The sequence below is a fragment of the Oncorhynchus kisutch genome, linkage group LG12 (genome assembly GCF_002021735.2).
Source record: "Oncorhynchus kisutch isolate 150728-3 linkage group LG12, Okis_V2, whole genome shotgun sequence".
NCBI lineage: Eukaryota > Metazoa > Chordata > Actinopteri > Salmoniformes > Salmonidae > Oncorhynchus > Oncorhynchus kisutch.
The window spans coordinates 56,462,318-56,488,824 of record NC_034185.2 but is presented as its reverse complement, the minus strand read 5'-3'; the positions used below and the strand labels follow the sequence as shown (position 1 = coordinate 56,488,824).

General features: G+C 44.5%; 1 protein-coding gene across 2 annotated transcripts in view; it reads left to right on the top strand.

Annotated features, from left to right (window-relative positions):
* The window catches only part of LOC109878634 (protein FAM160A1-like), a 40,267-nt gene extending 14,688 nt beyond the window's left edge, over positions 1-25,579 (top strand). The window contains exons 2-14 of one of the 2 annotated variants that reach the window (XM_031837863.1): positions 1,314-1,389; positions 3,443-3,682; positions 6,516-6,827; positions 7,003-7,202; positions 7,293-7,464; positions 9,704-9,949; positions 10,096-10,263; positions 14,085-14,164; positions 14,943-15,145; positions 19,632-20,702; positions 21,057-21,235; positions 24,085-24,205; positions 24,944-25,579. In XM_031837863.1, the coding sequence (XP_031693723.1) occupies positions 3,563-3,682; positions 6,516-6,827; positions 7,003-7,202; positions 7,293-7,464; positions 9,704-9,949; positions 10,096-10,263; positions 14,085-14,164; positions 14,943-15,145; positions 19,632-20,702; positions 21,057-21,235; positions 24,085-24,205; positions 24,944-25,146 (3,075 nt within the window). In that variant the 5' untranslated portion in view covers positions 1,314-1,389; positions 3,443-3,562 and the 3' untranslated portion in view covers positions 25,147-25,579. The remainder of the gene's footprint in view (positions 1-1,313; positions 1,390-3,442; positions 3,683-6,515; positions 6,828-7,002; positions 7,203-7,292; positions 7,465-9,703; positions 9,950-10,095; positions 10,264-14,084; positions 14,165-14,942; positions 15,146-19,631; positions 20,703-21,056; positions 21,236-24,084; positions 24,206-24,943) is intronic. The other variant, XM_031837864.1, reaches the window with a different exon arrangement.
* Positions 25,580-26,507: the final 928 nt, after the last annotated feature.

The following is a 26,507-nucleotide window of genomic DNA, read 5'->3' as shown; positions in this document are numbered from 1 at the left end:
AATTTGGTTTAAATAATGCAAAAACAAAGTAGGAGAAGAAAGTAAAAGTGCAATATGTGCCATGTAAAAAAGCTCATGTTTAAGTTCCTTGCTCAGAACATGAAAGTATGAAAGTTGGTGGTTCCTTTTAACATGAGACTTCAATATTCCAAGGTAAGAGGTTTTAGGTTGTAGTTAATATAGTATTTATAGGACTATTTCTCTCTATACCATATGTTTTTCATTAACCTTTGACTATTGGATGTTCTTATAGGCACTTTAGTATTGCCAGTGTAACAGTATAGCTTCCGTCCAAATCGGCGTCCAAAAATACAGATTTCCGATTGTTATGAAAACTTGAAATCGGCCCTAATTAATCGGCCATTCCGATTAATCGGTCGACCTCTAGTAGAGGGTGTGAAGGTGAATGGAGGTGTGGATTCCTTTAGAGCACACCTCTCCCCTCCCCTCCCCTCCCCTCTCCTCTCTGTTTGCTTTGATCCAGCTAGACCTGGACCCCACCTTACCCTCCATGGGTGGAGCAGGTCCCTGGAGGCACTACAGCCACAGTCTGGGCAGCGGAATGGGTGTTTTATGGCTGGGTGGGGGGCTGACACACACACACACACTATCATGCTGATATGATCTTCAGGGAAACATTTCATAGTTGTCGCTACAGAGTAAGTCAACTTGGACATGACTGGTAAGCAGTGCATTTTGTATGGTTGTCGGTGGGGTTGAGAATGCCTAGAATGCTTTAGCTTATGTTTTGTTTGACGTGTGTGGACTTCTGTGATCTGGCCTCCCTCGAAGAGTGTGGTCAGTGGTTACATCGTAGAAGTAAAGTCTTTCTGCGCGCTGTAATATGTTGTGACAGGTTTCCCATGGTGCCTCATGAGCATGTAGGGGAGGAGAGGGGGCTCATGGTTGACCAGAGACGCCAATTATATCACAACTCTAATTGGAGTGAACAGTAGCATGATTATTCAACAAATGATGATGACATTTATCATGTTCTTTCAGAAGATGTTAGTTTGGCACTGTTGTCTCCATGCTTGTGTAGTGTGTGTGGATGTGGCGGGGGTTGTTGGATTGCTCTCTCTCTCACACTCTCTCTCATATGTTACTCCCCCTCTCTCTCTACAGTCAGTGGTGTTCTGAGCCTCTTACTCACATCTTCCAGTCACTTCCTCACATAGCTCTAGTCTCCAGTCATTCCACTGCTCCGTACCACATTACCAGGAACTCCACTCAGTCACACTGTCTGGCAGTGCTGCTCTCAAACCTCCTCTGGTGTGTCAAAGTTAGACTTCCCTCTCTCTCTATCTCCACAGGACTGGGTGTGTATGGATGTAAAGAGGGGACATTCTGTATTGTCGATACAAGACGAGCAACCATGGTAAAACAGAGGTAGGAATTTCAGCGATTTCTGTCCTGGGTGACCCTGCCTCATGCATTCCTATAAGGCACGTTCCCTGTGTTAACTAAAAACAGATGTGTTTAGCTTTAGCATGTGTGTTTCAGTGTCTCTGTTGTGTCAAGCTCTGTGGTTTGGTTGTTGAGTCTCTCCTCTTCAAGTGGGTCGAAACCATTCACAAAAAGTTTGATTTGGCCGTGATTGGTTGAGAGGCCGTTTGAGGGGCAGTTTTTCTGATCTCTAATTGGTCATTGTGGTCTGCAGCTGCTTCTGCTTCCAGCAGGAGGTTTACAGTTGAACTCCTGCAGTGCATGGCTGCAATTCATGTGTTGTTATTGTACACTGTATGAAGCAGATGTCTTCAATAGAAGACATTGTCCTAAAATGTTGTTTACTGACCTGGTTGATTATATGCTAGCAACGGCTAACTAGGTATTGTGCGTTTGTTTGCATTTTTGTCAGATTGAGTCGGTAGCCCAGTTTTTTTATTTACTGTCTAGTCAGTCCCAATTGTCTGTTATCAAGTCTTCAAAGTGTGATCTGTTGGCATGGATATAATCTGTTGAACATCAGTTGTTCTCAGAATTACGCCCATCCGATGTGGGCACTTGACCAATGACATCACATAGCACTAGACTCCTAGACTCCTAGAATGAAAATCATCTGATTCTCAGAACCGCCATAGTCTCCATTCACTGTCCCCAGAGGAACGGAAACATGGGATTCTAGGAAGATAATAGAAGCCAAATATCCTCCGTCCTGAGTTATAGTCCTATTTATAACTGACCTGAGCAGGGACTGGGGCGGGGAGGGAGATGGCCTGTTGCACTACACCATGTTAGCAGATAGCCAAGCTTTTGTTTGCAGCAATGGTCCTCTTTCCTGTACAATCACCTCCTTTACAAGGGAAGCAACAAATAACCCTGGCTTGCACCTATTGTTATCTGACTGTCACAGTCACATAATTAAGTTTGCAATGCACAGAGCCATTGCTAAGTCCATCGGTGCTGGTGTAAGCATAGAGACTGTATTTGTGTTTTATTTCAATCTGTGGGGATACAGGTCTAAGTGTGTAGCAGTTAAACTCTAAGGCTGGAATAGTTCTGCAGTGTCTTGACAGACAAGTTATTTTTAGTACTTTTAATCATTATTTTGGTTCCCGACTGATGAGCAGTGTGAGAAACGAACACCTGACCTCACTCTCTAGATATGTGAGGGACACATATTTTCACAGGCGCTTCTGGACAGAGCTAGAACCAACAGAATCAACATAACTTTAGGCTACAGACAAAGTCGACATATTTTACATACCAAAACAGTTCCAGACCATTCATGGAAAGAATAGTGTTTTATTAGTTCTTGCGGGCCCACTAGCTGGTAATACACACTCTATTGTCATGCATCATAATCTCTTCTGGTGTCACAAGATGAGTGAATGGGTGATGAAAGTGGTGTCACTGGGACCTTATGGAATTCACTGTGCATTGTAGCCTACTAGCGAGGCGTTACGTCTGTAAATCTGTGGTCCTCTGTAGTTCAGTTGCTAGAGCATGGAGCTTGCAACTCCAGCATAGTGGGTTCAATTCCCGGGACCGCCCATACTTACAAATGTGTGCGAGCACGACTGTACGTCGCTTTGGAAAAAAGCGTCTGCTAAATGGCTTATATTATTACAAAGCCATCACCACTTTTCCCTTGGTAAGTATTTTTGGCAGGCACTTGTCGAGTTGAGGAATAGAGGGCATGGGTTGTGCCACCGGCTGAGTGTCTCCCTCTCTTGCTCGCTCTCTTCCTCTGCCCTGTCACTGTTTTCCCTCTCTTTTCTCTCACATGCCTAGCTGCTGTGAATGTCCCAACCAATCACCCTGAATCTGTCCTATGGCTACAGTAGTCTTTAATCTGTCCTGTGCTAACAGTAGTCTTAATCTGTCAGCTACTCCTACAGTATGCCATAGTATGTATTGTTACAGGTTTGAACAATGACAAACTACTGATTCTCCATCTGCATGTACAGGATGATGACATGATGTTTTCTGTGTTCTGCAGATGCCCAGTATTCCCTCACACCCCTGTGCAAGTGGTCTCAGCCGGTCTCCAGTGAGAACTCTCCCCCTCTACCCCTCTCCGTCCTGCGTAATGGTTTAACCCACACAAGATCTGGTCACCATGATGATGGCCTCCATGGTTGCCAACGGAAACAGGGATGGCAGACAGGGGGAGGCCCTGGTCCTGAAAGGGGTGGACCCAGAGACCTGCATGATCGTGTTCAAGAACCACTGGGCACAGGTAAACAAAACCACTACTCTGTATGTAACCTTAGATATAACTTCAGCTCAAAACCCTCATTTAACTTGTATAGCTCAATCTTGTAGAACCCGGACCCTAACTCAAACCCTCAGAACACTAAATACATATCATTGTAGCCCAATCACTTTAACCCAGAAGCTCTTCCACAAACTCTTATAATTGGAACCATAACTCCAAACCCCACCGCAGAACCTATAACACAAACATTTCCTAAATCCTACAACCTAAACTCCTACAATCCCGCCCTTGAACGTGAACCCTCTGAGCCCCAGACCTCATTGTGGTAACTGAAATAATGACTGTCTACTGGCTCCTCCCTTCTCTATTCAGCCCAGTGGGAGGGAGTTTGCAGGAGTCTCCACTCCTCTCAGCTACAGAGAATAGAATATAGTAAGGCCTGGAAACACAAACATAATTTACTGTCAAATGGGGTTGGAGCTCACGTTGCTGGACGTAGAACAGCCTGAAATTATGTTCAATCTGTTTCATTTTTGTGTATCATTCTCAGCATTTATCATTTTTAAATTTATTTTTAACCTTTTATTTAACTAGGCAAGTCAGTTAAGAACAAATTCTTATTTACAATTACGGCCTACCCCGGCCAAACCCTAACCAGGACGACGTTGGGCCAAATGTGCGCCGCTCTATGGGATAATATAAATGTTAGGTCTGTGAAGTGCACTGTTAAGGGTTTCAACAGAATCATATTCTGAAATGTAGGACATTTCTAGGTCTTGGACCCTCTGCAGGCAGGTTGGCACTACAATACGGCTCCAGCTGAGTCTTAATTGCTACATTTTGGCTAATTAATAGTGTGATAGGAGTGCTATTGAGTTTGGGTCTTAGAATTCCTGGAAAAGCCCAGCCTGCTAAGTAGGCACCCCCCGGGACCCTGTATTGAGGAACATTGTTGACATTTCAGAAAAATAGGTAGACTTTCATTGACAGTCAATGGCTTCAGCCTTATCTCTCCCTCTCCAGACCCCTGTAAAATCACTGTCCTTTTGTTAGGATGTCTGAGAGAGCTGGATGTTATTCACTCAGTGTAGTGGGTTACCCAGGACAGGATAATATGTTCTGGGCAACAGTTTGTTTCATCTCACTATGGTTCTATACAGATACCAGTACACAAAGGGAACTATATTGATTTATCTCTATGTACCAGTACATGTTATCCATTATCCTGACAGCTCCATGCCTCCACCTCCATGTATTACTAGTCAGTCCAGTCAGTGGTTAGAAAAGGCCACTTGATCATCTATAGTCCTACTGTGCTACCCAGCTATGTCCTCAAAGCTATTTGTTACACCAGAAATACCCGACAGGATTGTAGACAGACATGAGTGAAGGAAGTGGCAACTTTAATATGACACCCATCACTACTCCCCTCCCTCTTCCTTCCCTCTCTTCACTCATCCTGTGCGGTTATCACGCTATCATGCCTGGATCAATCAGTCACCTGGGGGCTCTGTCTCAGTCAGCCAGTCTGGCTCTCCCTCTGCTCTCAGTGGACTTCCCATCGCCATGGTAGCAGGGCCTGGTGGGGACAGTGAGCTCATTGTTGTGGCTCTATGAATGGTTCCTCCCATGTCTGGGTTGTGTTCATTAAAGGAATGTTTTGAAACTTCGTGAAACAGGGAGGTACTACCTGAACCTGTCCAATGAGAATACATGCATTGTGGCCTACTGAACACAGTCCTGTATTCATTAGTGAGGCTTATGTAGGGGGATCCTACTAGAGAGGGACACTAAGGCACATACAGTGGGGCAAACAAATATTTAGTCATCCACCAATTGTGCAAGTTCTCCCACTTAAAAAGATGAGAGAGGCCTGTAATTTCCATCATAGGTACACTTCAACTATGACTGACAAAATTAGAAAAAAAATCCAGAAAATCACATTGTAGAATTTTTAATGAATTTATTTGCAAATTATAGTGGAAAATAAGTATTCATATAGAGGACAAAACAGCCTTATACACTTTCATATCAAGCCGATTTACCATCAATATATTTATATTATGTGCATGTCACTGTCAGCATTCATTTTGTTTATGATTCACTGTCAATATAAATGCGATGTCACTTGATTTGTGGTTGTTCATTTACATTTCAGTACAGAATTCCGCAGGCAACAGTGGGTTTGGAATATCACAAACCCAATTTATACACAATTGTAACTGCCTGGGCTTAAGATATTATATTGACATGACTCAGGCAAATGTAATCTTCGTAAAATCACAAACGATGCATCAGCTTTCCCCGATTTATTTCCCGTAGGACTTGAGTTGTATTCTCTCTCAATTCTTCCTCTTGTAATAGAGACTGTTGTGTTCATCTAGATCAATAAAGGCAGCAGCAGGCTGTCCGATGACGATTATTAACTGTCACTTATGAGTCCTCCCGAGAGAATATTGCCAACATAACAAACCAACATGTTTCAGTCAATCTAATTTATCCTGAACATCATTGTAAGCACTTTGGCAGAGTCTGAGAGAGTTTGTCTTATACTCTGGTGTACATGCAATGAAATAACTTGCTAATTTGATTTCAACTGTTACGATGACAGTAGCAATGGCATACTGTAATAGCTTTGTGTCTCTATTGCTAGTTGATTTATTTAACCTTGGTCTATCGAGGTTATTGAATAAACTTCAAGTTGACCAAAGACAATATTCAGTTCACTGCGAGAACTATCTCATCTTATTTGATTTTCTTCCTTGTAAAATGAAGGTGAAATTATCACAGATATACAGGTACTATATTCATTTCTATGGACATAACCCTGTACCTTCCCCCGTTGTCCCTTCAGGTGGTAAAGATCCTGGAGAAGCATGATCCTCTCCGCAGCAACACCAGCAGCAACATGGCTGCCCTTGGTGTCATTGGCCTCTCCAGTGGCGGCCCCATGCGTTTCGGCGGGCCCATCCCGGGGGACGAGGCCAGCGCGGTGCAGAACTACGTGGAACACATGCTGTTCCTGCTCATGGAGGAGGACGCCGGCCAGGCGGGAGCCATGGGACCCATCCTGGAGTTTGTGGTGATGGAGAACGTCATGGAGAGGCTCTTCCTGTGGAGCCTGAGACGACAGTTTACTGATGATATGAAACTGGAGCAACTCAAGGTAGGTGTAGAGGTTAGAGATGGTGGTCGGTAACTGGAGGGTTGGGGGGGGTTGAATCCCTGGTCTGACAGGGAAATCTGGCAGAGGGTGAGGAGGGTGTCTCGGGGGGATTGGGATTAAGGAAAAATACACATCTCAGTAACAGTAACTGACAATAAAGTAATCTCCTTCTAAGATGTACGAGATGATTGTGGGCCAGGCGCGGCAGCCCTTACTGCACCACAAACCTGTGTTACGACCCTTAATGATGCTCCTGTCGTCGTGCTCGGGGACAGCTGGCCCGGAGGTGGAGGCTGAGCTGGTGTCATTACTCAACCAACTGTGCTGTGTCCTGGCCAAGGACCAGTCTGTCCTGGAGCTCTTCTTCCATACCAGGTGAGCTTCTCACCTTACAATGTAAAGCGCTTTGAGATACTGCAAAATCTCTAGAAATCTCATCAATTATTATGGTGATTATTATTACAGCGAAGACCAGGGGGCGGCCAACTTCCTGATCTTCTCCCTGCTGATCCCCTTCATCCACCGGGAGGGCCTGGTGGGCCAGCAGGCCCGGGACGCCCTGCTCCTCATCATGTCACTGTCTGCAGAGAACCAGCGCGTGGCCCAGCACATAGCAGAGAACACCTACTTTTGTCCGGTGAGGAGAGGTGTCTGTCTTTATGATACTGTTGTCTTGCTCCTTTTGGTCTCTTTCACATTCTGTCTGTGATTTGTGACTCTCATTTTATGGCTCTGTATTAATGTTTCTTAGGTCTCACTGTCCCTTTGCTCTTCTCTTGTTCTCTTTGTTTAGACTTTGTCCTCCCCCTCTCTCTCCTCTCTCTATCTCCTCTGTATACATGTCATATGGATGATGGTTCTGCCCTTGACTCAATGTCCTATTAACTCATTGTACCAACTACCAAACAAGTTAATATCCCTGACCTCTCTTTGTCCCCCGATAGGCGTATGATATTCATAGCCCAAATATGCTTAGCCTACTGTATGCATAATGAAGCAGGTCGAGGGAGAGTGGTGCTGTTGTATGTTAAACGTGAGGTATTCATATGCTTTTGATAATGTAACAAGCAACACACCCATGTTATTAAAAGGCTAAACTCAGCCCAGCTGTAAAAATAATTTATACACATCTCAGACTGTATATTTAAATTGTAAACTATTTAAAAAAATATTAGTTTGAAGCAGGTCGATGATTATAAATTATATTAATCGATTTGCACTAGACTGATGTAGTAACTTTGACCTGTGTTGTTGATTAGAATAATTATCAAACCATGCCACCATCTTGATGCATTCTTGATGCATTAGCTCACCAGGGAAATCACTTGCTTTTGGATGGTAACTCTTTATTTATTTGACCTTTTATTTAACTAGGCAAGTCAGTTAAGAACAAATTCTTAATTTCAATGACGGCCTAGGAACAGTGGGTTAACTGCCTGTTCAGGGGCAGAACAACAGATTTGTACCTTGTCAGCTCGGGGATTTGAACTTGCAACCTTCCAGTTACTAGTCCAACGCTCTAACCACTAGGCTACCCTGCTGCCCTAAATCACACAGCCATATGTCAATGCCCATTGTTATTGATGAAGCCGGGCAACAGGTAAATCCTGCAGGTTTACCTAGAGGTAAATCAGCGGGTAACCTAGTGGTTAGAGCGTTGGGCCAGTAACCAAAAGGTTGCTGGATCGAATCCCCGAGCTGACAAGGTAAAAATCTGTCGTTCTGCCTCTGAACAAGGCAGTTAACCCACTGTTCCCCGGTAGGCCGTCATTGTAAATAAGAATTTGTTCTTAACGGACTTGCCTAGTTAAATAAAGGTTTTAAAAAATCACCCAGAGGCAAATCAACTAGAGGTCATTTTAGTAATGCTGCCTTTCTCCACTCGCTTTCAGCTTTGAAGGAGGGGGAAGGGGGATGAAGCTTCTTGTCCATTAAGCTCTCAAAGAAGCTGACCTATCACATGCATAGATTCACACACTAGTCGTTTGGATGTGAGACCATGAAGAGAAGGGACTTGGTAGATTTATAACATACAGTACAGCTCAAAGCATGGAAGGGGAAAACATTTATATCTGTGCCATAAAACCCACTAAGAGTGAAGCCAGAGTGAACACATAAATGCATAAAAGTAATTTGTGCCACACACTTCCCCACTCATAATTAATGTTTGTTGCTCAATGCTCATATTTAATCTATACTGTAAACCATTAGCTATAACTCTCTAAAGTGTAATCCTCAATGCACATCTGAATGTCTGCCCATCTGAATGTTTTTACAGTATCCCCCACAGAACACTTGTCCTGTTGCGACTAGTATCTTCACTATCAAACACTTCTGTTAAGCCATTGTGGACTGACTATCTAGCTTGGCAGTGCTTAAACAGTGTCAACAGAATGGGTTTCAATCTCACCTGTACCGTGGAGAGACTGTACAGGCTACATGGACGATAACCAGTTATGTAACAGTATTTGACGTAACTGCACAGCAGGAGTAGGCTACAATACCTCTTTGTCACAGGATTACCTGCCTAGCTTCCTACTGCCTGGATAAGCCAATGGAGAGACAGGGATATACCTGTACCAGGAAGTCAGAACAGAGGCCCATTCAGTTCCCTGGTTTAGAGGCATCGCTCTATCCTGCCAAGGCATTTGAGCCCTTTGTGCAAAGTCATGGATAGTTATCTTTCACATGCACAAAAGGAAACTCATGCAAAGATGAAAGGAAACACACAATAATATTAGATCCTAGTTATTCCCAGCAACATGGTCACGTGATACCAGACCACAGTGTACAGTTTATATGGTGTAAGTAAGCAATAGCCTACTTGAAGGGGTTCCACTAAATGTGTCTCTCTCTCCTCTCTCCCCCTCCTCTAGGTGCTGGCCACGGGGCTGAGCGGTCTCTACTCGTCTCTGCCCACCAAGCTGGAGGTGCCCGGTGAGGAGTGGCACTGCCTCCACAGAGAGGACTGGCTACAGATGCCCACCCTGGTCCAGTTCCTCAACTCACTGGAGTTCTGCAATGCTGTCATTCAGGTGGCTCACCCCAGCATCAGGGACCAGCTGGTCAGCTACATCTACAATGGCTTTCTGGTGCCTGTGTTGGCACCAGCCCTCCACAAGGTCAGTATAAACACAGCATGGATCGCACAGTATTACATCCACCATTCCAGATCAATGTCAGACCAGTCACTACTTCCAGGAAGATTGGATGGAAGGATGCAGTGTATTTGTATCCAGCCTACTGATGGTTGTGTGTTTCTCTCTAGCTGACCCTGGAGGAGGTGATGACTACCACGGCCTATCTGGACCTGTTCGTGCGGTCGGTGTCAGAGCCGATCCTGCTGCAGACCTTTCTCTCCTTCATCCTCCTCCACCGCCACGAGAACGTCCACATCCTGGACACGCTGGTCAGCCGCATCAACACACCCTTCCAGGTAACGTCCACATCCTGGACACGCTGGTCAGCCCCATCAACACACCCTTCCAGGTAACGTCCACATCCTGGACACTCTGGTCAGCCGCATCAACACACCCTTCCAGGTAACGTCCACATCCTGGACACTCTGGTCAGCCTCATCAACACACCCTTCCAGGTAACGTCCACATCCTGGACACTCTGGTCAGCCGCATCAACACACCCTTCCAGGTAATGTCCACATCCTGGACACTCTGGTCAGCCGCATCAACACACCCTTCCAGGTAATGTCCACATCCTGGACACGCTGGTCAGCCACATCCACACACCCTTCCAGGTAACGTCCACATCCTGGACACTCTGGTCAGCCGCATCAACACACCCTTCCAGGTAATGTCCATATCCTGGACACGCTGGTCAGCCGCATCAACACACCCTTCCAGGTAACGCCCACATCCTGGACACTCTGGTCAGCCGCATCAACACACCCTTCCAGGTAATGTCCACATCCTGGACACGCTGGTCAGACGCATCAACACACCCTTCCAGGTAACGTTCACATCCTGGACACGCTGGTCAGCCGCATCAACACACCCTTCCAGGTAACGCCCACATCCTGGACACTCTGGTCAGCCGCATCAACACACCCTTCCAGGTAATGTCCACATCCTGGACACGCTGGTCAGACGCATCAACACACCCTTCCAGGTAACGTTCACATCCTGGACACGCTGGTCAGCCGCATCAACACACCCTTCCAGGTAACGTCCACATCCTGGACACTCTGGTCAGCCCCATCAACACACCCTTCCAGGTAACGTCCACATCCTGGACACTCTGGTCAGCCGCATCGACACACCAGGTACGGGAGGGAGTCAGCAGGCTGAAGCACCTGCTCAGCACATATGTCAACATCCCTTTTCAGATCCGGGAGCCTTCGTGCTAGCACTCACAAATACACACAACCGCACACAGTTGCAAAACATATTGATTACTGTGCATATTTCAACCTAGAGTCTCCTAATAACACTTAGTAAATAGCCAGGCCTCCTCAACCTGACATAAATTAGATCCTTCAGAAAGTTGTCTGAATCTTGCTGCTATGCTGTGTGAGTCATGTTTAAAATAACTTAGACTTGTTTTGGAGATAAATAGTTTCCCCAGAGGCCGTTTCCTAATAATTTAAACAAATATTTAAAATGTCAGTATCAAAGACAGCAGATTGTTGCCATGGCAATGCGCAATAACTATCTAATTAGTCGTTGGACTCATGATACAAGGCAAGTAAATATTAGGAAATGTAATGTCTAGTTCAAACAGGGGGAATTGCTGGAAAGGCTTCATTCATTAACATCAAACAGAGGCTTGTCAATTGAAACGTTCAAGTGCTCTCTTCACAGGACTACTCAACTGTGAAAAACGCTCCTGGGCTGATTTGTACTCTACAGGGTAGAAAACAACACTTCTGATACCTGCAGCCCATTTAACATTGATGGTTTTGAAAAGGACAACACAGAGTTACGCATGGAATAAACAAATGTACAGTCAATAACACAATAGAAAAAGTATATATATACTGTGCAAATGGCGTAAGGAGGTATGGCAATAAATAGGCCATAATAGCGAAGTAATTACAATTTAGACAAATTAACACTGGAGTGATAGATGTGCAGATGAGGGTGTGCAAGTAGAAATGCTGGTGTGGAAAATAGTAAAAAAGTAAAAAAGTAAAAAACAATATGGGGATGAGGTAGATAGATTGGATGGGCTATTTACATATGGGCTGTGTACAGCTGCAGTGATCGGTAAGCTGCTCTGACAGCTGATGCTTAAAGTTAGTGAGGGAGATATAAGTCTCCAGCTTCAGTGATTTTTTGCAATTTGTTTCAGTCATTGGCAGCAGAGAACTGGAAGGAAAGGTGGCCAAAGGGGGTGTTGGCTTTGGGGATGACCAGTGAGATATACCTGCTGGAGTGTGTGCTACGGGTAGGTGTTGTTATGGTGACCAGTGAGCAGAGAAAAAGCGGAGCTTTACATAGCAAAGACTTATAGAGGACCTGGAGCCAGTGGGTCTGGCGACGAATATGTAGCGAGGGCCAGCCGATGAGAGCATACAGGTCGCAGTGGTGGGTGGTATATGGGGCTTTGGTGACAAAACGGATGGCACTGTGATAGACTGCATCCAGTTTGCTGAGTAGAATGTTGGAGGCTATTTTGTAAATGACATAGCCAAAGTCGAGGATCGGTAGGATAGTCAGTTTTTCGAGGGTATGTTTGGTAGCATGAGTGAAGGAGGCTTTGTTGCAAAATAGGAAGCCGATTCTAGATTTGATATTGGATTGGAGATGTTTAATATGAGTCTGGAAGGAGAGTTTACAGTCTAACCAGACACCTAGGTATTTTTAGTTGTCCACATATTCTAAGTCAGAACTGTCCAGAGTAGTGAAGCTAGTCGGGCAGGCGGGCAGCGATCAGTTGAAAAGCATGCATTTAGTCTTACTAGCGTTTAAGAGCAGTTGGAGGCCACGGAAGGAGTGTTGTATGGCATTGAAGCTCGTTTGGAGGTTTGTTAACACAGTGTCCAATGAATGGCCAGATGTATACAGAGTGGTGTTGTCTGCGTAGAGGTGGATCAGGGAATCACCCGCAGCAAGAGCGACATCGTTGATATATACAGAGAAAAGAGTCGGCCCGAGAATTGAACCTTGTGGTACCCCCATAGAGACTGCCAGAGGTCCGGACAACAGGCCCTCTGATTTGACACACTGAACTTTATCTGAGAAGAAGTTGGTGAACCTGGCGAGGCAGTCATTTGAGAGGCCAAGGCTATTGAGTCTGCTGATAAGAATGCGGTGATTGACAGAGTCGAAAGCGTTGGCCAGGTCGACTCACTCTTGGTGAGTCGCCCCATTCCAAACCCTCAAATGGACAGACATTTCCTTACTCTTATCATTATTCAGCTGTCAGCAACTCCGACAGATAGGCATACACCTGTTTCCACACAATCCAACCTAATCAAGACATACACCATGCCTAAAATATAACACATTAAGGACATAGGGGCAGTATTAGCTGGTTACATGCCAACTAAGTGAAGTTGCATCAGGGATACTTAGTTCTCTGCTGCCAATGACTGGAACGAACTACAAAAATCTCTGAAACTGGAAACACTTATCTCCCTCACTAGCTTTAAGCACCAACTGTCAGAGCAGCTCACAGATTACTGCACCTGTACATAGCCCACCTATAATTTAGCCCAAACAACTACCTCTTTCCCAACTGTATTTAATTTTAATTTATTTATTTATTTTGCTCCTTTGCACCCCATTATTTTTTATTTCTACTTGGCACATTCTTCCATTGCAAAACTACCATTCCAGTATTTTACTTGCTATATTGTATTTACTTTGCCATCATGGCCTTTTTTGCCTTTACCTCCCTTCTCACCTCATTTGCTCACATTGTATATAGACTTGTTTATACTGCATTATTGACTGTATGTTTGTTTTTACTCCATGTGTAACTCTGTGTCGTTTTATCTGTCGAACTGCTTTGCTTTATCTTGGCCAGGTCGCAATTGTAAATGAGAACTTGTTCTCAACTTGCCTACCTGGTTAAATAAAGGTAAAATAAAAATAAATAAGCAAGTATCATCAAAAGCTGTGACTTCAGGCTGTCCATGGTCACTCTGCAATATTTAAACAGGTATGATGCCACAGGCAGCCATTTTGAAATTCAGCCTTGGTAATCTCTTACTTGTTAATCCAGCCTTGTGATGTATTCCGGTCCTCTGAGGCCTTTGTTTCATCTTGTGATGCTTATCTTCTTGGTGTTTTCCAGCTGGGTACTGTGTCTCTGGCGCTGTTCCAGACTCTCATTGGACTGTACTGTGAGGATGTGATGCTGCAGCTCATCTTGAGGTGAGTGGGTGGGGCCTGTTCTATGTTCATGATGATATTATATAGAACATTTGGGGTGTCGGATATCTTTCTTTGTATACCTAGTTTAAAAAAAATTTCTCCCCAATTTCGTGGTATCCAATTGTTAGTAATTACTATCTTGTCTCATCGCTACAACTCCCGTACGAGCTCGGGAGAGACGAAGGTCGAAAGCCATGCGTCCTCCGAAACACAACCCAACCAAGCCACACTGCTTCTTAACACAGCACGCATCCAACCCGGAAGCCAGACGCACCAATGTGTCGGAGGAAACACCATGCACCTGGCGACCTTGGTTAGCGTGCACTGCGCCCGGCCCACCACAGGAGTCGCTGGTGTGCAATGAGACAAGGATATCCCTACCGGCCAAACCCTCCCTAACCCGGACGACGCTAGGCCAATTGTGCGTCGCCCCATGGACCTCCCGGTCGCGGCCGGCTGCGACAGAGCCTGGGCACGAACCCAGAGTCTCTGGTGGCTCAGCTAGCGCTGCGATGCAGTGCCCTAGACCACTGCGCCACCCGGGAGGCCCTGTATACCTAGTTGATGTGTACACACACTTACAAATTCAGTTTCCCAGAGCTGATTGGTTTACGATGTGATGAGACCTTACTCAGCTTTTACTCCTTAACACCCAAACACCGACCTATCTGCATTTCTTGTTACAACCATAACCCCCCTTCCTCCTCCTAACACAAGTCTCAGTTCCCCCTGCTGGGGCTCCCTAACAGGATCTACCCCCCCTCCTCTGGTTCTCCAGGTACCTGATCCCCTGTAATCACATGATGCTGAGCCAGAGACGTGTGGTGAAGGAGAGAGACTTCTACTCTGTGTCGGCCGCTAAGATCCTGGCGCTCACACCCTCCTGCTGCTCCCCCGAACACAGCCCCCCACCCCTCAGACAGCTGGACTCCATCCTCTGGTCAAAGGGCACAGACAACAGTCCTAACACTGGCACCATGGGTAAGATAGGTTCACTGGAGATTTCTAGCTGGTTCTGTACTTTAAATATGCCTATCACTAGGACAAGACAGTGTAACGTGCCACATGCAGAAGTAAAGTGGAATTAACCCCCTATTTAACCAGTTGCTTTCTATTTGAAGGTGATCTTTTGAATGCCTCAATGGTTCTCAGGGAATAAACTGTTACTTCTGAAGGATTTTAACAATGGGTTTCATTATTATAGGTCGAGAGATAGGCAATCTAGTTGCCTTTGTTTCAAGTGGCCTGAATATTTGTGTTTGGGATTTTAGGCCATGTGCTGCAGCTTAGTCTGAGTAGACGAAACGAGTTAAGATCACATTTGATCCTAATCTGATTCACACTTCCCTCTCTTCTGTATTCACAATCGCAACTTCAATGAGCTTTACGCTAAGCCAAAATCTCCAACACACAAAAAGTTCCTTCACTGAGTTGCGACTAGTCATAACATTGTTGGTGGCGAGCGCTTTGACCTAATTTGTGGAGGTGGTATTTACCTAAAACCAACAAAACACAAACCACACAGCCAAAATGTTTGAACTGTCTAGATATCCATGATACAGCCCATCACCTTGGAAAGTTAACATTATATATATATATATATATATATATATATATATATATATATATATATATATACACACTGCTCCAATAACACTTGAACACTTAAACTAGCAATCCCGGATCCGGGAGCGTAATCATAGCCTCAAACGAATTAGCATAACGCAGCGGACATAAATACCCCTAGAAAATGTTCCTATTCATGAAAATCACAAATTAAATATATTGAGACACAGCTTAGCCTTTTGTTAATCACACTGTCATCTCAGATTTTCAAAATATGCTTTACAGCCAACGCTAGACAAGCATTTGTGTAAGTTTATCATGGCATAATGCTATGCTAGGCTCTGCTGGCAGCAGGCAACATTTTCACGAAAATAAGAAAAGCAATCAAATGAAATCATTTACCTTTGAAGAACTTCGGGTGTTTTCACTCAGGAGACTCCCAGTTAGATAGCAAATGTTCCTTTTTTCCCAAAATATTATTTTTGTAGGCGAAATAGCTCCCGTTTGTTCATCATGCTTGGCTGAGAAATCGTCTGGAAAATGCTATCACTACAACGCCAAACTTTTTTCCAAATTAGCTTTATAATATCGACAGAAACATGGCAAACGTTGTTTCGAATCAATCCTCAAGGTGTTTTTAACATATCTATTCGATAATATATCCGGCGAGGCAATTGGTTTCTCATAAGAAGCGATTGGAAAAATGGCTACCTCAGTATTTTACGCAAGATTTTCTGCGGCAGACATCATGTGACCACTTGCTAAATGTGGTCCCTTACGGCTATTCTTCAACAGAAATGCGTAAAAAGACGTCACAATGCTGTAGACACCTTGCGGAATACGTAGAAAACGTAAGCTCATTTGTAGCTCATTCACAGCCATATAAGGAGTCATTGGCATGAGGCGGTTTCTGATTGGATTTTTATCTGGGTTTCGCCTGTAACATCAGTTCTGTTGCACTCACAGACAATATCTTGGCAGTTTTGGAAACGTCAGAGTGTTTTCTATCCAAAGCTGTCAATTATATGCATAGTCGAGCATCTTTTCATGACAAAATATCTTGTTTAAAACGGGAACGTTTTTTATCCAAAAATTAAAATACTGCCCCCTAGTCGTAAAAGGTTAAACAACACAATGTAACTCCAAGTCAATCACACTTCTGTGAAATCAAACTGTCCACTTGATTGACAATAAATTTCACATGCTGTTGTGCAAATGGAATAGACAACAGGTGGAAATTATAGGCAATTAGCAAGACACCCCCAATAAAGGAGTGGTTCTGCAGGTGGTGACCACAGACCACTTCTCAGTTCCTATGCTTCCTGGCTGATGTTTTGGTCACTTTTGAATGCTGGCGGTGCTTTCACTCTAGTGGTAGCATGAGACGGAGTCTACAACCCACACAAGTGGCTCAGGTAGTGCAGCTCATCCAGGATGGCACATCAATGCGAGCCTTGGCAAGAAGGTTTGCTGTGTCTGTCAGCGTAGTGTCCAGAGCATGGAGGCACTACCATGAGACAGGCCAGTACATCAGGAGACGTGGAGGTGGCCGTAGGAGGGCAACAACCCAGCAGCAGGACCGCTACCTCTGCCTTTGTGCAAGGAGGAGCAGGAGGAGCACTGCCAGAGCCCTGCAAAATGACCTCCAGCAGGCCACAAATGTGCATGTGTCTGCTCAAACGGTCAGAAACAGACTCCATGAGGGTGGTATGAGGGCCCGACGTCCACAGGTGGGGGTTGTGCTTACAGCCCAACACCTTGCAGGACGTTTGGCATTTGCCAGAGAACACCAAGATTGGCAAATTCGCCACTGGCGCCCTGTGCTCTTCACAGATGAAAGCAGGTTCACACTGAGCACATGTGACAGACGTGACAGTCTGGAGATGCCGTGGAGAACGTTCTGCTGCCTGCAACATCCTCCAGCATGACCGGTTTGGCGGTGGGTCAGTCATAGTGTGGGGTGGCATTTATTTGGGGGGCCGCACAGCCCTCCATGTGCTCGCCAGAGGTAGCCTGACTGCCATTAGGTACCGAGATGAGATCCTCAGACCCCTTGTGAGACCATATGCTGGTGCGGTTGGCCCTGGGTTCCTCCTAATGCAAGACAATGCTAGACCTCATGTGGCTGGAGTGTGTCAGCAGTTCCTGCAAGAGGAAGGCATTGATGCTATGGACTGGCCCGCCCGTTCCCCAGACCTGAATCTAATTGAGCACATCTGGGACATCATGTCTTGCTCCATCCACCAACGCCACGTTGCACCACAGACTGTCCAGGAGTTGGCGGATGCTTTAGTCCAGGTCTGGGAGGAGATCCCTCAGGAGACCATCCGCCACCTCATCAGGAGCATGCCCAGGCGTTGTAGGGAGGTCATACAGGCACGTGGAGGCCACACACACTACTGAGCCTCATTTTGACTTGTTTTAAGGACATTACATCAAAGTTGGATCAGCCTGTAGTGTGGCTTTCCACTTTAATTTTGAGTGTGTCTCCAAATCCAGACCTCCATGGGTTGATACATTTGATTTCCATTGATAATTTTTGTGTGATTTTGTTGTCAGCACATTCAACGATGTAAAGAAAAAAGTATTTAATAAGAATATTTCATTCATTCAGATCTAGGATGTGTTATTTTAGTGTTCCCTTTATTTTTTTGAGCAGTGTATTATAGTACAACAGGGGTCGGCAACAGGCGCCCTGTGTGCCAAACTGGCCCCGCAAGGGATTTTATTTGGCTCCCCAAGAAGTCTGTAAAATCACCAGGAATTCAGCAAATAATTTGTTTAATCTAGGAAATCTGTTACCAAGTATTCCCACAAATAAAATAATAGCTACAATCTCTGTTTGCGCTTAGTTGTGGTCAATTTGCAGTGTACAAATTATTACAATTATTTTCCGCCCATTTGCTCGGACAAACATGGTCCGTCCCGTGGCTGAATGTAGTTTCCTATCCCCGTAGTAGAACATGTTCTATTGATATTCCTATCCCCATAGTAGAACATGTTATATTGATAATGCATTATTCCTATCCCCGTAGTAGAACGTGTTCTATTGATAATGCATTATTCCTATCCCCGTAGTAGAACGTGTTCTATTGATAATGCATTATTCCTATCCCCGTAGTAGAACGTGTTCTATTGATAATGCATTATTCCTATCCCCGTAGTAGAACGTGTTCTATTGATAATGCATTATTCCTATCCCCGTAGTAGAACGTGTTCTATTGATAATGCATTATTCCTATCCCCGTAGTAGAACGTGTTCTATTGATAATGCATTATTCCTAACCCCGTAGTAGAACGTGTTCTATTGATAATGCATTATTCCTATCCCCGTAGTAGAACGTGTTCTGTTGATAATGCATTATTCCTATCCCCGTAGTAGAACACGTTATATTGATAATGCATTATTCCTATCCATTTACTATTCCTTATTAAGAGTCATTCAAACATCCATCAGTTATGGTTCTGTATGATTTTTACATGAAGTCTCATGTTGTCAGATTAATAACATAAGAGGCCTTATTAGAAAGTGTTTTTATCAACTCATTAAATCTCAATTAAATCAGTTTAGCCTCCTGTGGTTAATTGTCAACGTCATTAGTTCTGCTGTGCGTGAATTCAGCACGCATGCAGCGCAGTGTGTCAGCCAGGATTAGTTATATTATTCATCGCACTGACTTGTTCTGTTTCCTGTCTGCCTGTCTCTCTCTGTCTCTCTGTCTCTGTCTCTCTCTCTCTCTCTCTCTCTCTGTCTCTCTCTCTCTGTCTCTCTCTTTGTCTGTCTCTGTCTGTTTCACTGTTTGTCTGTCTCTCTCTCTCTGTGTGTCTGTCTCTCTCTGTCTATCACTGTTAGATTCATTACTGACTTGTAGTGCTCCCTGTCTTTCTGTCTGTTTTTCAGAGACCGAGGAGTCCTTTTTGGAGGAGGATGGCTCGGGCTACTCCTGCGTCATCGGCTCTGAGATCTACCTGGACGTCAACTACCTGCACTACCTTTACAACGCCCGCCTGGGCATCAGCAGCTGCACCAGGGCCTGCCAGGTGTGGTCAGCCCCCTACGATGGAGAGGACCCCCCTCCAGAGGAGTACCAACCCAGTGCCCTGGAGGAGGCTGGGGCCAGGGGACGCCAAGCCCAGACGGTCAACCCCAAGAGGTCACATCCACATCCACGGCCTCGTCCCCCCTGCCCGCCCCAGACCACAGACCCAGCCCCTACTAATCAACTAGAGCTGGAGTGGGACGATAGTTATGATGCCGGTCCGGTGGTGCCCCCCGAGGCTGCTACTGCTGAGAGTAGTAGACCTCCACAGCCGCCTGCAGCCGAGCCGCCCAAACACATCCAGGAGATGAGGAGAACTGCCATCATGCTGGTTAAGGGTTCCTACATTGAGGAGTCCGACTTCCAGGACGATGTCATGGTCTACGACCTTGTGGCAAAGAAGGACGCCCGCGATACTGTGGATCGCCGCAGACCCAGCAGGGAGACACTACCGGAATCTGACATGGACTCAGAATTTACCCTTGAGGAGGACCATTTCAAAGTATCCAGTCTACAGGAGAAGGATGAGGTCCCCCTCAGCAATGGCCTGAGTCTTCCACCCCATCCCACCAACATGGAGGTCAACAGCCTGGAGGTCACAAAGGGGTCAAAGGAGGTCAAAGCTCATGTTGCGGACCACAACTCCAACCTCCAGAGCCCCTTGGCTACTGAGGTGGGGGACGACCTCATGGATCAGTACGAGGAGCTGATTCGTACGCTGGGCAGCGACGAGGCCGGGACTGGGGGGAGCAGCCATGTGAAAACGGTGGACAAAGAGTTCCGGAATCCTGTTGTCACCCCCATGGAGGAGGACGAGGTGGACTTCAGCTCCTTCTCTGTGGATACGCCTGAGCTGGAGAAGCAGCACTCATCCCTGTTTGGGACCAAGCTCCGCAGTGGGAGCACTAGGAGTCATTCTGTGCCTTTTACAGGTAAGATAAAACAACACACTCAGAAATAAAAGCCTTAACTTTTGTACAATATCTTCACCAGGTTTGAAGGTCAGCTCTCTAACACGTGTCAAGAATTTGCTGAAGAATCACAATGTGGTTATCTTACAATGCATTTGACTCATAGCGAGAGAGAGAGAGAGGCTTTACTCAGAATGTCAAACCTGGTTAAATAACCAGCCTTAAAGTAAGACAGATAAAACTTCAGACTGAGTAAAGTCTCTCTCTCTCTTCCTGTGTATATTGAAGTATTATCTGCCTTACTTTAAGGCTTGTTCTTGATCTTTAACCAGGTTTGACAATCTGAGTGAAGACTCTCTTTCTCTCTTCCTGTAGGGCCATTTGTCAGTGTGCTGTTGTCACGTCTGGAGAACATGCTGGATAACTCTCTCCATGTCAACCTCCTGCTGACTGGTATACTGGCCCAGCTGGCTGCCTACCCCCAGCCCCTGCTGCAATCTTTCCTCCTCAACACCAACATGGTGTTCCAGCCCAGCGTGCGCTCACTCTATCAGGTACAGATAGTGTGTGTGTGTGCGCGACTGTGAGTGTGACTGTCACCAGCCCAGTGTCCACTCCCGCTCCTAGATTCCATTAATTCTGTCAGTCTTTCTGTCGATCTATCTCTGACTGTTTTGACTTTCAGCCTATCTGTATCCTTTGTTCTCTCTCATTGACTTTGAGGCAGAGATGGACACAGTCCTACTGTTAAGATGCTCATCATAGACACTGCAATGCACGCCTACTCAAAAGAGAGACAACTCTCTTAGTAAACATTTCACTCTGCTCCATTTAGTAAGCATTAGAGGTGTAAAAACGTTCCCCCAAAAAACTGTTTGCTTTTCACTCTCACCGCTCTAAGCTGTTTAAACCTCTGGAGACTCATGAAACAACCAGAAAACCTGTTAGAAGTTAGAGAGGAGGGATCCGTTATGAATAGTATTAATTAGAGAGGAGATTATGAATACTATGTTGTGTCCCAAATGGAACCTTGTTCCCAATATAGTGCACTACATTTAACCAGAGCCTTATGGACCCGGGGTAAAAGTAGTGCACTATATAGGGGATAGGGAGTTGGCGTACACTTTACGTGGCAATGAAAACAGAGTTCAAAATGGCTGTGAAACAAGTCTAGTGAGACTTTAACACAGTGTTTTTCTCTCCTGTCGGCTGATTCATGCATAATTGAATAGAGCATGTGTAAACAAGTAAATCAAAATGGAATGGGGCCGTTTGAAAGCTCGCATTAAAGGGAATGTTTGGATGGGGATGAAAGGGGATGGCGAGTTGTTGACGTACAAACACTGGGCACTTCATTTTCATTAGGGTCCAGATTAAAAGAGGTGGATTGTTTGTCATGGAGATGAATACGGTTTGGTTCTCTCATCATCAGCGTGTCTTGTCTTGTTTAATGTCCTTGTTTTGTCCGGTTTATGCCTCTGGTTTTGTTTTCAATCGTGTGATATGCTTTTATGCAAAAGCTACCCGTTTTACACCTGATAGTGTGTATAGCAATACTCTTGGCATCAAGTACGCAAAGCCTGTTGGCTTAATTCAGTCAAAACAAATGTACACTTTCTTTGATAAGGCGTCTTGCGCTGTGGAAATGCAACGATCGCATTCATTTTTCTCAATACAATGTTTTATGCGTACAAAAAAACGAAACAATTCAGCATGGTGATCTCATTGATCCACCATCTTGTTTCAAGGTAAGCTCGTGAGATCAGGATAGCCGAACGAGACTACCTCATTGTAGCTTTGATACAATATTTATCCTGTACTTTCTGTGCTCTGGCAGCTACAGTGCCTTCAGAAATTATTCACACCCCTTGACTTTTTCCACATTCTGATGTGTTACAGCCTGAATTTAAAATGGATTTCATTTAGATTTTGTGACACTGATCTACACAAAATACCCCATAATATCAAAGTGGAATTTTGTTAGTAGAACGTTTTTGAAATGTAATAAAAAATGAAATGCTGAAATGTATTGTCTAAGTATTCAACCCCTTTGTTATGGCAAACCTAAGTAAGTTCAGGAGTACAAATGTGCTTAACAAATCACATAAATTGAATGGACTCATTCTGTGTTCAATAATAGTGGTTAACAGGATTTCAGAATGACTACCCCAAACATACAATTATCTGTAAGGTCCCTCAATCAAGTAATACGTTTCAAGCACAGATTCAAAGACCAGGGAGGTTTTTCAATGCCTCGCAAAGAAGGGCATTGATTGGTAGATAAAAAAATTAAAAAGCAAACGCTGAATATTCCTTTGAGCATGGTGACACCCAGTCATTACAAAGATACAGGTGTCCTTCCTAACTAATTTGCCGGAGAGGAAGGAAACTGCTCAGGGATTTCACCATGAGGCCAATGATGATTTTAAAACGGTTACAGAGTTTAATGGCTGTGTAATGAGAAAGCTGAGAATAGATCAACAACATTGTAGTTACTCCACCATACTAACCTAAATGACAGAGTAAAAAGAAGGAAGCCTGAACAGAATAAAAAATATTCCAAAACATGCATTCTGTTTGCAACAAGACAGTTAAGTAATACTGCAAAGCATGAAGCAAAGAAAATAACTTTTTTGCCCTGAATACAAAGCTTTGTTTGGGACAAATTCAACGCAACACATGACTGATTACCACTCTTCATATTTTCAAACATGGTGTTGGCTGCATCATGTTATGGGAATGCTTGTCATCGTCAAGGACTAAGGAGTTTTTTAGGATAAAAATAAATGGAATACAGCTAAGCACAGGCAAAGTCCTAGAGGAAAACCTGATTCAGTCTTCTTTCCAACAGACACTGGAAGACTAATTCACCTTTCAGCAGGAAAATAACCTAAAACACAAGGCCATATTTATACTGCCGTTGCTTACCAAGAGGACATTGAATGTTCCTGAATGGCCGAGTTACAGTTTTAACTTAAATCGGTTTGAAAATCTATGGCTAAGACTTGAAAATGGCTTTCTAGCAATGATCAACAACCAACTTGACAGAGCTTGAAGAATATCTTGAATAATAATGGGCAAATATTGTACAATTCAGGTGTGCAAAGCTCTTAGAGACTTACCCAGAAAGACTGAGGTGATTCTAACACGTATTGTCTCAGTGGGTGAATAATTATCTAATCAAGATGTATTAGTGTTTTATTTGTCATAAATGTTTTAATAAATGTTCAAATTGTTCTTCCACTTTGACAGAGTATTTGGTGTAGATCGTTACAATTAAATCCATATTTAATCCTTCTTTGTAACACAACAAAAAAGTCAAGGGGTGTGAATACTTTCTGAAGGCACTGTATTTCCTGTCTGATGTTCTACTGATGTTACTATATATGTGTTTCCATATCAGGTACTAGCATCCCTTAAGAACCAGATAGAGCAGCAGGCCTCGACCAAGAAGGACTTCCCAGAGCTGATCACCTCCGCCCAGCACTGCCTCCTGGCCAGGGAGAGTTCACTCAAGGGTCAAGGTGAGACTTGATTGACTACAGTACCCATAATGCTTTGTCCTACATATCCGGTTCCATGTTAGTAAAGATGTTCTGAAGCTAACGCAATGGCTTCCCTGCCAGGATACATAGTGTTTATAACAACCGTATAACTGTGTACTGTTACTACTGGTAGTATAAATGTTTTGTTTGAATAGACATTGTTCAATGTTGAATTCTTAGCTTTATTGTGAGCTAGGTCTGTTTTGTAGCCAATAGCCAGGTCATTGAGATTAGAATAGATACAGGCAAAGCTTCCAGAGGATTTGAGGCAATATCCTAGATCATAAGACCAGTAATAAGCCTAGCAATAACGTTGTTTCTAATCACTGCAATGCAATGAAGCACCACTGAAAGATTAAAACTGTATCTGTGCTTAGTTTGTGTTGTTTGGTTCCTCCTCGAGAATATATTCAGCTTGGTCATGAAGCGTTGCAGAAACAACTCAGGTCCTTCTGACGTTCTTCTTCTCATACTTCTCCAGTCTACTGCATTCCCACTGGTTTCTCCCCACCATTTTATATGCAAGCTTTCTCTCTGAGCAAGGAATGTATTGGTATAAGATTGCATGAGATTTAAAAAGAAAAATGAGACTGATATAAAAGGGAGAATTTCTTCTTTCAAGTGGACTAACATGAGCTCGCTACAATGTCCAACTGCAGTTAAATGCTACTATTACTAATGTTTTATTTTTCATTTCTATTTACTTACCCTCCACAGATACAAACAGCGGAGACAGCCGAGAATGTTCCCCCCTGGAGGCAGGAAGGATGATGAAGAGCTCTCCTCCTCCCCAGCCCAAGACCATTTCCCTGGCCAGGACCGAGGTCTTCGCTACCGTCCTCTTCACAGAGTTCCTCAAAGAACTGGCGGCCATTGCGCAGGAGCACTCAATACTATCGCACGTCCCTATGGAGGAGTAACGATATAATAACATTGTAATAATGTTATAATAACATTATTATTATTATTATTATGTTTTAATAATGTTATGGTAGCATTGTCTCACAGGGAAGGAGTGAGTGTCTGTCCCTGACCTGTTGTGTCCACTCGGGTCATTTTAAAAGTTTTAAAAAGACTCTTTGAAAGTTTTTCATGTTTTCCACTACTTGACGAAGAAGACTATACCTCTTGGATTGATTCACTCGTCTTTTATCTCTCTCCCTGAGGCAGTTTTTAAATTGGGTTATATATACATATATATATATATTTGAGGCTAATATATTTTTCCAAACCAATATATAAAAACGTCGGGCTCTGATATCAAATCAAATCAAATCAAAATCAAATTTATTTATATAGCCCTTCGTACATCAGCTGATATCTCAAAGTGCTGTACAGAAACCCAGCCTAAAACCCCAAACAGCAAGCAATGCAGGTGTAGAAGCACGGTGGCTAGGAAAAACTCCCTAGAAAGGCCAATACCTAGGAAGAAACCTAGAGAGGAACCAGGCTATGTGGGGTGGCCAGTCCTCTTCTGGCTGTGCCGGGTGGAGATTATAACAGAACATGGCCAAGATGTTCAAATGTTCATAAATGACCAGCATGGTCGAATAATAATAAGGCAGAACAGTTGAAACTAGAGCAGCAGCACAGTCAGGTGGAAGTTGAAACTGGAGCAGCAGCATGGCCAGGTGGACTGGGGACAGCAAGGAGTCATCATGTCAGGTAGTCCTGGGGCATGGTCCTAGGGCTCAGGTCAGTTGAAACTGGAACAGCAGCATGGCCAGGTGGACTGGGGACAGCAAGGAGTCATCATGTCAGGTAGTCCTGGGGCATGGTCCTAGGGCTCAGGTCCTCCGAGAGAGAGAAAGAAAGAGAGAAGGAGAGAATTAGAGAACGCACACTTAGATTCACACAGGACACCGAATAGGACAGGAGAAGTACTCCAGATATAACAAACTGACCCCAGCCCCCCGACACATAAACTACTGCAGCATAAATACTGGAGGCTGAGACAGGAGGGGTCAGGAGACACTGTGGCCCCATCCGAGGACACCCCCGGACAGGGCCAAACAGGAAGGATATAACCCCACCCACTTTGCCAAAGCACAGCCCCCACACCACACCATATACAGTAACACATAACTTACAGGAATCTCTCACCCATTTGATGCATTTGCCATTGATACCCTCAGACAGACTCGTGTATATGGTTCTGCCCTCAGAGAGTTGTATGCATAGGCCTATGTCACATCCAAGGAGCAGGTCATGTGATGTGATTTATAATGACTGGAAAGTACTGACCTACTTCAAGCCTTTGGTGGAACCCCTGCACCAACCA